At 44.0% G+C, this 11,303-nt stretch overlaps 1 protein-coding gene across 1 annotated transcript in view; it reads right to left on the reverse strand.

The window, feature by feature from the left end:
* Positions 1-11,303, reverse strand: part of LOC147009591 (uncharacterized) — a 218,144-nt gene that overhangs the window by 123,724 nt on the left and 83,117 nt on the right. Inside the window, exons 4-9 of the mRNA XM_085862393.1 lie at positions 7,839-7,883; positions 6,897-6,941; positions 5,557-5,619; positions 5,124-5,174; positions 4,700-4,726; positions 1,585-1,662 (exon numbers count right to left, since the gene is read on the reverse strand). Coding sequence (XP_085718519.1) covers positions 1,585-1,662; positions 4,700-4,726; positions 5,124-5,174; positions 5,557-5,619; positions 6,897-6,941; positions 7,839-7,883 — 309 coding nt within the window. The remainder of the gene's footprint in view (positions 1-1,584; positions 1,663-4,699; positions 4,727-5,123; positions 5,175-5,556; positions 5,620-6,896; positions 6,942-7,838; positions 7,884-11,303) is intronic.

The following is an 11,303-nucleotide window of genomic DNA, read 5'->3' on the forward strand; positions in this document are numbered from 1 at the left end:
TTGAATCTCACCATTGCTGGATTTGTGGAACTTTTCATTATCATCTCCATCACACATTTCCCTGTATCATGTCGCTGAGAGTTTCTGGTTTTCCACTAATGCTTTTCTCACATCTACCTTCTGCAACCCACTACTTCACACTCTGATGCTACCTCTCCCCTGTGGACTGGTTGTTCCACTTCATATACGTCTTTCCTCCTTTGAGGTCATGGAATGCAAGGCCTTCCATGCCACTGGCATATCTTGTAACAAGAGGCCGGATCTCAGTGGATACTTCTTGTTAATTGCAGGTAAGTTGGTGGCCTTCCATTTTACTTTTGAGCAGCTGCATTCTGCTTTTGCTCCTCATGCCCTTTCACCTATCTGCAGAAGCTCTACCCTTCAAGTCACATGCAATTCCACCAGCAGCCCTTTCCTTGTTACCCTCCCGAAGTCTATGCCTAGTGCTCACCTCTTCTCTCACCTGTGGAACCCTTTTACGGACCTATTTGCCTCAAACCCGTCCCTTTCGGGCTTCAAGTCTGCTGCCCACTGGCAACTCCATGATCTCTCCCATGTCTATTTCTCGGGTTTACCTTATTCTGCTGAAACCATGTTCCCCTTTCACTTGCAACTACTCCCATGGTGCCCAGGTGGCATCAGGATGATCTTGTGATTGTGCCATCATTTTGCCCCCATTTTATGTTTGTTGACCTTTCCAACGACCCCCTCAGGGGCATCTTGCAGTGTAAATCAAGCTTTTTGGGCAATGGTTCAAAATGCCATAAGCAGAGAAAATAGCATAGCTGCAGACATGTTGTGCCCCGATTAGACTCATCAATTCAGCATAATGCTTACAATTGGCTGCTTGACACCTGAGAGCCTGCCGCGCAGGCCCCCATTGCACCACCCAACATTCCAGAAAAAGGGAAGACCACAAAATCCTCGATCTCATCCATCCTGTCTATTCCTTTGTTGTCTTGAGTCCCTGAACAAGTCTGCCTGTAATAAGTTTAGTCTAAGGTTTTGGCGTGGAAACAGTTTCTGTCTAGTTAAGCGCACCGGCGGGTTTCTGTTAGTTATAAAGTGTATTGGTTGTGGATTTTGAGCCATTCAACTTCCCTCCAGCATAACCAATTTCTCCTCGAAGCCTTATGCTCACGCTGAAACTGCCACGCAGCCACATCAAGTAAACATAACCGCACTGCACTGCAGAGTCACCGTCTCGTGTGTGGAATGTCTTCGCTCAGCATCTTGGGAGTTAATCTCTGGTGGTCTCCCATCACCTGCCAGCGTTAGGGAGAACGAATCCAACATATCTATCTCTCTATATCTATGTATGTATATATATATATATATATATATATATATATATATATATATATATATATATATATATATATATATATATATATGTACATCTACTGTGTGTATTCATTAATTTTCCCACAATTCTTCACCTTGCAATCCCCAACATAACAGTACAAATGAGTGTTACATATAAGCAAAGGTCGATCAACTTAACCGAACGACTCAAGAGACATGAAGTACACCTTGTGAAGGGCAATAAGAGATATCTGGCAGTAACCGGCCCGCAGTACTCACGGGGTGTCCAGCTAAACCCGCTCGTCCTTGTTCCCCTTTAATCCCACCGGATGTAGAAAATACATCCCCAGGATCACCCTACACAAAACAGGAAACACGTTGATGCCGAGTCAATTTTTAATTAAGTGTTAATTACATCAAAAGTAAACCTTATGCTCTCATTTAGTGATTTCAAATGTTTACAGTTGAGAGAGATTTTTGAAACTGCACAAAACTCAAGGATGTCACATGAGAGGAAAGATAGACAGACAGAAGTGAGACAAAATATAACGTTTTCTGTCGCTCTCTCTCTTTCTCTCTTTTCTATGGGATTGCAACGACTACGAAGGAAGAGAATTTACATTCTCGGTGTCACTGAATGAGTGCAGCAATTAAATCACTTTTCAATGATACACTTTTGTCAAACTCAAAACTTTTCACAGTACAAATCACAAGAGGATAACGAGAAAGTATCTCAAAATGCAAAGCCCCTCCGCGTCCACCTTGTACTCGAACGAAGCTCGGCAAAAACGACAGGTGAAAAAAAAAATTGTACATTTTACTTACTTCTGTTCTCCATATTCTCAAAATAAAGGTTTGTTGAAGATTTCGTGACAAAAGCTCAAATGTTAAAAAAAAGTTATGGCCTGGACAGATGGACTCTCTCTCACACACACACGCACGCACGCACGCACGCACGCACGCAGCCACACACACAAGCGATTGCAAACCCCCGTCTCCCACTGCACGGGGGGACGAGCCAGCCCAGGCAAAAATAACGTTCCTTTCTTGTAGTAATTCTCTGCAGACTACTGTAGTATATGAGAGTACAACTCTCATATACTATAGTTCTAACTGAAGCATATTGGCGTGGGAGTGAAATGGGTAAAAGGTCACCAAAAATAAAATAGATAATGGCCACATGTACCATTATCTATAATATTTTAAACAAGATACATTTCCGACATATACGTGTACCAACAGATATCCACGTATATGCCTCCAGATCCATTCTCTGATTAATATTTAACAAATAAATTTCCATAACATTATTTTAATGACTCCCCCATCAATAAACCTTGTGATCATGATGGCATACATGTTTTTACTGAAGAATGTGACGAGCGTGATGTAAGAGTTAATGGATGACTCAGCGTGACGGCCACTTTTTATTTGATGATGATGTGCATTAAACATGTGTAATCTCTGACTCTAGTTTCACATGATGCATGTGCACTACATGCTACAAGATTGTTCCAGTTGCACACAGCACGGGGACCCTCCGTCGGGAATTCGTCACTGCTGTTGCCGGCAGATTGGGCCGATGGGCCGTGGCATGGCCAGATGATGCTCAATCACAAGCAGATCGACGTTTGAGGGAAAGGTGTCTATGATTGCTGGAACGGCACCCGGTAGAGCACATGCCTCCATCAGGCTAAACAGTTGACGTTTTGTGAACTGATCAGCCACATCTGCATCCAGGCCTTCATCAACATCTCCTTGGCTTGTTCTTATCACCTATCTAACTCATCCACTTAATTTTGTCATCATCCATCACAACTTTTTGAGATAATAAGTATATATATATATATATATATATATATATATATATATATATATATATATATATATATATATATATGTATATGTATATATCGTTTCTGGTCCTATCTCTCAATGGTGATGAATCACTTTAAAATTCTCGGATCCAGATCTTCACCAAAATCTAATTAATTCATCCTAATGACGCCACCCAACCTGTGCACCAAGTTTTGTCGAAATCCGTCCATAACTTTTTGAAATATCCTGAACACCGACAGACAGACAAACAGGGGTGAAAACATAACATCCATCCACCTTCGGTGGCCGAGGTAATAATGATCGGCGAATCACTGGAACGCGAGAAGACCAATTCCTGGTACAATAGCACTGCTTGAGATAATTTACTACAAGCAACCTTGGGCTGTAATTTCAATATGCTCCTGTCAAAAAATAAAATGGAATAAATAAAATAAAAATCGCCATCAGAATATCCGTGATCGACTTTGCAATATGTTTGGTGCGAGAACCCTTGAGAAAGTCCATGGCCATGTTCAGCATTGTGTCGCCATTGGAACAGACACCGCTGGGACTACACGGTGTTTACAGAACCAATCGAATTCTGCTCTTGATTACGCAGTTGAAACGCATGTATTGTCAACCACATGGAGTAAACCTGGTTAAGTATGATTTCAAAATCGGAAAACCAACCCCAAATGGAAATTGAATCATTGATGGTGTGGGGTGGCATCTTGTTGTGAAATGGGATGGTCTTTTTTATTTATTGTGTATCTGATAAAATGCCCTGCAGGTTTTGGATCATCAGGATGAGGAGTGCCTGAAGGAGATGGGACTTTGTACATCTGAAAGAAGGTGATCTGATGGAGAGGTTTAAGATAATGAAGGGTAGTAAGGGAGGAGGTGGATCTTTCCATAACAACTCGACCAGAGCCAATTGCCCGACCCTCTCAGATTTTGCTCAAGAAATTCACCCGGAGTTTTTCGGGTCCGCTGAGTTCAAAAATGCTGGTCATTCTTTGGAAAAAAAAATTCCCCTTCTACCTGTGACCCGACACAGGTCAACCCAATGTGAAAAAGTGGCTTTCACCTGAAAAATCACCCTGGACTCGAGTTAGATGCTACTATCGTGTGTAACACCTCGTTCTACTCAGAATGAACAGGGCTTTCGAGAAAAAAAAATATCAGGAAACTCAACATCATTTTTAGCAAGTTGCCAGACAAGGGGTAAGTGATGAGGTTTATTTGACTTTCAGCCCAATCCTTTACCCTGCAGGGGATGCAGATCCTAAAATGTCAGTATGTATTCCTGGAAGAACCTTATGGACCAGAATTTAAACTTTTGTGAAACACTTATGGGTTCAAGTCTCCCCACTGGTCATTGACACCCATGGAACTTCAGCCAATGGTGAAAAAAAAGCTGCCAAACCAGGGGAGGGGTACACTGCAGATAGAATGTACAAGGTGGTAGATATTCCTCAGAACGTAACAATGCCAGAAACTTCCAGGTGCCTTTAATTCAAGTTTATATCTAATGAAAATATCGTCGCCATATAACAAATGGCTATGGGAGTCTTACCTTTTGACCCGGTTGACCAGGAATTCCCTACGGCACACGCAAAACAATGACATCAGAAGAAGTCCACAATGTAAAACAAAAGTACAATGCAAAGTTTACAAAGTCTGCGAATAGTATATAATACTTGCTTCACAAAGGTAAACATTAAGCTATTGTGAGCATCTCGATCCGAGACCATTTAGAATGTCCCACGTATCGACTGTGAAGGAGTTCCCATGATTGAAACTTGTTATTAACAAAGCAAAGTGCATACCAGCAATCCTTGTCATTGACAAAGTTGGAGGTTAATCTGTTATTAAAAGTGCACAAAAAAAGAGGTGTTTGATCGCCTGTCTTACGATCGGGGGAAATAACGATACCAAGAACTACTGTATACCATTAAATCAACAGTAAATCAAAATGCACATTGCAACGGAGTACTCACCGGAGAACCTCGCCTCCCACCAAGGCTATCCCCAGGAATGCCTCTCACCCCCTGACAAAGAAAAAGGAACCATCAGAGCACAACCTTCTCATACCTTGAAACTGCACTCTTTCCCTATCACTACATTTGCCAACTGAAACAAGACATTGCTTTACAATCTACCGCACATTGCATTCTGTGTCTGATTTACACCTGCCGAGTCTAAAAAATCCTCCCAAAGATGGGGACTTCTTGTTCATCAGGTGCATTACCGCATATGACCCGAACCCCTAAGGAGGCCACAATGGTGATTGACCTTGAATGGAAAGATTGAGATGTTGACATTGACTGTAATCAATGTGCCATTGCAATAATATATATATATATATATATATATATATATATATATATATGTGTGATGTGTATGAATGTTATGTCATGTTCATTTCATCACCTTTGTACCGTTGCATCCTGGAATACCTGGTGGACCTGGAGGACCATCTTGACCGGGAAGACCCTAAGTGAAGGACAGAGGTATTAGGTCAACAGTGACATACATTGCAACATAGCCAAGAACAGATATCAAATTTGTATGGTCCATAGCTTCAATTGTTGAGGCGTCAACGTTATTTATTGAAACAATTGGTTCAGGGGATGTGGTTGGAAGTTTATCTTCATACTGGTCAATTAATCCCCCCATCCCAAATATCCCTGAGGGCATTTAAGGTGCAACCACAAAGTATTGTTGGCATCTCATTTAGGCCAAACTGGTCAAGGCAGCAAGACAACCCATTCCTCAAAGGCCATTATTGAGCCAGCTGGGTTTCCATCGATAATTTGGAAGTGAACCTGTACTTCTTTCACTGAGACTACTTCGGCTTCTGTCCATTGTGCACTTACCTTTGAATGACCCATTTGATTTAGTCTCAATTACCAACCCGACTATAAACTATCAAAGTGGCATTTTACAGGCATGGTGCCGGTAAGCTGGGTGTCACATGTGCTCGCATTAGTTGGTGGACGTTAAAGATCCCACGGTATATTTTGCGACGGGGAGGTGAGCTACTGCCGGCAACCTGAACAAATTCCTGGCCGAATCAACGACAGGCCAACATCAGGCGGTTCGTGAAGACAACAGCCAAAAACTTTCCTTGGCTGACCCCACAGGAAGGTGGGAATAATTGGGGCAATTAAAGGATTAATAGTAGTACATAATCCAATGATCTAATAGTACATAATATAATAATCTAATAGTAGGACAAAGAATAAAGAGGCTGTGCAGCTGTAGCTATGTCAGCAATATTCATTCGTCGATTGGTCATAGCACTGACCAATTGGGTGCGCCCATTTTTCCCAGGATCATTGTCCGTGTCTGTTATCGCGTAGTGTGACAAATCACATACTTTACTCATCACGTGCTACCTCACCTCTCACAACAGTGATTACAATATCGGTGATTACGGTGCTGCGTCTTTATCACACACTTTCCTCACCATATGATTCATCCTGGCAATTAGCATGTTGATCAAGGTGCTATCCTTGACAATTTTACGTTTCTTTGACTCTCCGGACACTAAACGGTCATCCGTGCTCGGTGGGTCGACATGGGTATTCCCACCCGAGGGCAGGGGTGCCTGCTAGTATTATTAATAGACTAATAGTAGACTATCTCGGGTTCCGTAGGAGCATCATGTAAATCCAATCATACTCTTACCAATGCAAAATTATTAAAGCCAACAGCAGAAAGGCTGAGCTCATAAATCGACCAAGTTCGACATCGACCAACAAGCATACCGGAAGGCCTGGTGTGCCAGAGAAGCCCGGCATTCCTGGAGAACCCTGCGCAGACCACACACACAGGACATGGGAAAACAGAAAATCAGGTAAGTAACCAAGGGCTGTGTATTTTTTATAACGGCCATTAAATAACCATATACAAGTGGACTGTAAAAATAATTTATAGTTATCAGCTCGTGAAGGTCCATCGTGCATTCTCATTCGTCCGCAGAGCGTCGATGGTAAGGAGGACTTGAGGTCTTCTCGGTTTTGGATACCAATAACATTGCTGTTCCGATGAAGGAGTATTTCTTCTTAACATTGCATCAGATTTCCTCCCAATGCCCTTTATATCTCCATATTCCTGTAATTGTAAACTGGATGCTCTTCCTTTTGACAGATGATTCCACTTTGTGCTGAACAGTATACGATCCCACTGACAGGCAGACAGCAGCTGTGTCACTCTCTCCTCATCAGGAATGCTGGTCTGAGAATGGTACATGGCTTTGAACTCTCCTACCTGTTGGAATGCTAGTCTGAGAGTGGGACCCTGTCACTCTGTAAGGATTGTCAAATGAACCCGACCTATCTATTGCCTTACTGGGCTGACGAAATTGCAAAGCTGACCTCCAAATCCAGCTGCAGAGTCGTCAATCTCCATTGTTCCAAGTCATTCATTAAAAAGAAGAAGTTAGACCGACTACTCACTGCCTACAAGGCCTTCAGCTCAATGGAGTACTGCTCTGTCCCTATGGGCTGGCACCCCAGCATCACATCTGCTTTTCCTGGATTCTGTAGAATCTAAAGCTCTCAACATTATTAGCATCTCTTATATAATAAAAATTTATTATCATATGATGTGGTGTGATATGATAAAACAATTCCTTAACGTATAATATTGTGTCATACAATGTAACTTCATCAGGCAGCAGGCCTCAATGGCAAGGTGTACTTACTCACCCTATGACCCTTTTGTCCATGCACACCTGCATCACCGATGTCACCCTGCAAAGGTAAAGACAATTGGACAGAAGTCAGTTGATGTGCACAAACAAAAATAGCTCGAGAGTGGGAGATTGCAACTTTATCTCAGTGGGGTACAATTGCGGACATATCTGGTGAGGGGAGGGGGGGTGGTGGTAAAGGGGGTATGGTGGTGGGGATGGTGGTGGTGGTCGTGGTGGGCATGGTGGATAAAATGCAATGACAAATAATGGCAGTTGGAACAGCACAGGAAGCTGTGCAATATTGGGATGAATCCTAACCATCTTATAGAGCTATATGGTAAAAGTTTTCTCTTCGAAGGCCCCTGAATTCCTGAATTCCTGTATCTCCACCATCACTCTTTTTATTTACGCCTACCTTTGGTCAAGCCTGGTGTTGGCTTAACGGTCAAGGTGGCTGACTTAAGATCTTAGGGTCGTGAGTTTGAGCCCCTGTCAACTATTGAATTAACACCAGGTGGGGATGACTCAGCTTGTCATCCTTCTGAGATCGGCGAAATGAGTACCAGGGTACTGGTAGAGGAGCACTGCATCAGCGGCATAGCTTCCCCGCCCCGCTGAAAATGATGCAACCAGCAGCCACAAGTTAGGTCAGGAATGGGAGCATATGCCGGAGCAGCTCATCGCTGCGTCCACTTTCCGTCAGTATTCCAGGGACCTCCATCTGGCCATCCCCCAAGCAGATGCCAGGCCCATCCCCATCTCCTTGAGATGCCGATCAACCTGCTGCAACCACGAGGAATGTGGTCGGCTCATTGACCTCCTCCACTCACGAGACTCCCTCATTGAGATAATCTGGTGAGCAGGCTCAGCATCAGAAAAACGAGGCACTTGTTCATACAACCGCAGCTGACGCTCACGGACTATGCAGGTAACAAATCTCATTTGAGTCTCTCTCAGCAACCGCTTGTTCGACACAAAGTCCGACCAGCGATAGCCAAGGATTCTCCGAAGAGACCTGGTATCAAAGGAATTAAGTCTCCATCTCATATCCCTGGTCAGAGTCCAAGTCTCACAACTGTAGAGCAAGACGAAGCAGCAAGGATCTGAAGACTCCAACTTACGTCCTCCCGCACAGGTACCGACAGCGCCACACCCCATAATCCAGTGAATCCATGACTCCCAGGCCCGACCCAGACATCTGTTCACCTCTGGCTCACAGCCAGCAGAGACATGAATATCACTGCCAAGGTTAGGGAATCTCTCCGTGACTTCAACATCCTCACCACAAACAGACACAGACAAGATAGCAGCATCCAAGATTTCATTGAAAGCCTGGATCTTAGTTTTGACCCAGGAAACCCAGAATCCCAGCAGCTCCGACTCCTCATTCAGCACCTCGAGGGCCCCCAAAAGGATATCCAGAGTGTCCACAAAGATGACTGCATCATCTGTGAAATCAAGGTCAGAGATGGTATCACCACATCTCACAGCACTCTCAGTACCAGAGTGTGGTACAGACATCAGATTGATCAGTTTTGGTGGCACCCCATGAAGACCAAGAATCCTCCAGAGGGCATCCCAATTCACTGAATCAAACGATTTACAGAGATCAACAAAGGCTGCAAGCAACCCCTGCTGAAACTCTCGTCTGCGTTTGGTGAGGACACGAAGAGCATGGATACGGTCAATCACTGATCTCTTTGGTGTAAATCTTGAATGCTCTGGATGCTGGTGCTCAAACAGATGGTGGCAAGACCTATCAAGAATTATCCGAGCGAAGCCCTTGCCTGGCATTGAGAGCAGCGTCACCCTATGGTAGTTGTTGCAGTCCTGGCGATCACCTTTCCCTTACCAGAGGGGGACAACAAGGCCCCTCTTCCAGTCAGTTGGGATGATTCCTGTGTTCCAGGCAGAGCAAAGAACTGCATGCAACGACATGAGTGCAGCATTTCCACCAGCCTTGAGAAGTTTAGCACGGATGCCACAGATCCCAGAAGCTTTACGCCATTTCAAGTGGTTCATCGCAGCCTGTGTTTCCACAAACGAAGGTGGACCACAGTTGATTGGAGGGCCAGCAATACGTATAGTGACACCCAGGACATCCAACTCAACAGCTGGTGGATCAGCCTGGTACAACCGCCCAAAGTAACCGGCCCAGCGAGCCATCACTTCGGACTCCTCTGTTGAGAGCCTAACACCCTCCGCTCAAACTGCAGTACACCGAGGGACGGGTTTGGAGGAACCCAATGCGCGAATTTCTCTGGAAGCAGGACAAGGATCACTTGTCACAGGCTGCACACGCTTGCTGGCTACCTTCGGTCGATTGTCCTGAGCTTTCACTTTGCTGCTGCTGGCCATCCCATCCTTGCACACGGTGTATATTTTCTCCTTGTCTGTTCGATGGGTAACCATACCTCTGAGCCTTGAGTTGTTATTAAAATAGGGAGCTGATACTCTAGGTCCTTTGCCATTTTGGGTGGTATTAGGAATAGAACTGTGTAATATGAAAGGTGAATCTTGAACGGATTTTGAAATATCACGTACACAAGACAAGTTACTGAGATGGTTACCATGGGAACACAATTCAGCCAATCACCGCCTTATCAAATCAGGGTGAGATAATATCATGAGGAATAGATTTCTGTCATATGAAAGCTAAATTTTCAATGGTGTTTAAATTATCGCGAACACAAAAGTACATGGACAGAAGTCGGTCGGACAGAGCTCATGTTAATGTCCCCCATCTCCAATGCCCCCATGTCCCCATCGGATATGGGGGACAAAGAAAATGGGATGCTCGACGTTTGATGTCATCTCGCATTTTATATCATACGACTCCAAAAATCCATCAACGACATCACCAAAATTACATTGGTTACGTATTGTCAGCAAAATCCACCAAATTACTTTAGACATCTGATCTTAACAACAAAAAACCTGATGGATGGAACTTGGCCATGGTACGTACAACATGAGGACATACGAATTTGTTCATGGTTCTGGAAGACAAAATGATGGCCTTTTATTTTCAGGAGTTGTGATCGGTTTGATACTCACCTTGCCTGTAATCAATGTGGACTTTTGATAATGGCGAATGCAGCAACAGGAAACAGCAACATAACCAGGTGAAACTTCTTGTTCCTCTTTGGACAATTGACTGGGGATGGTGACTCCAGAGCCATGCATACTTGTTTCTGAGCTGTCTGTCGAGCCTGGGCTTGAATCGAAAACCAACTATAAGCTGTCATCCTGGTGTTGAGCAGGCAGGGTGAATCATCAATCTGTGTGCTGTCCCTCAGATGGACGTTAACTTTGGTGTTCCGTCTGCCTGCATTATTTGGTGGACGTTAAATATCCCGTGATGTCCTTCCTGAAGAGTAACAAAATTATCGCCAGTGCCACGGAAAATTCCAAATGACTAATTTAGCCTTCAGGGGGCACTGCATCAATGGCACAGCTGCACTCCTTTTGGAGATAC

The sequence above is a fragment of the Eptatretus burgeri genome, chromosome 17 (assembly GCF_056783735.1).
Source record: "Eptatretus burgeri isolate ZD-2024b chromosome 17, Ebu_testis_v1, whole genome shotgun sequence".
Taxonomy (NCBI): Eukaryota; Metazoa; Chordata; class Myxini; order Myxiniformes; family Myxinidae; genus Eptatretus; species Eptatretus burgeri.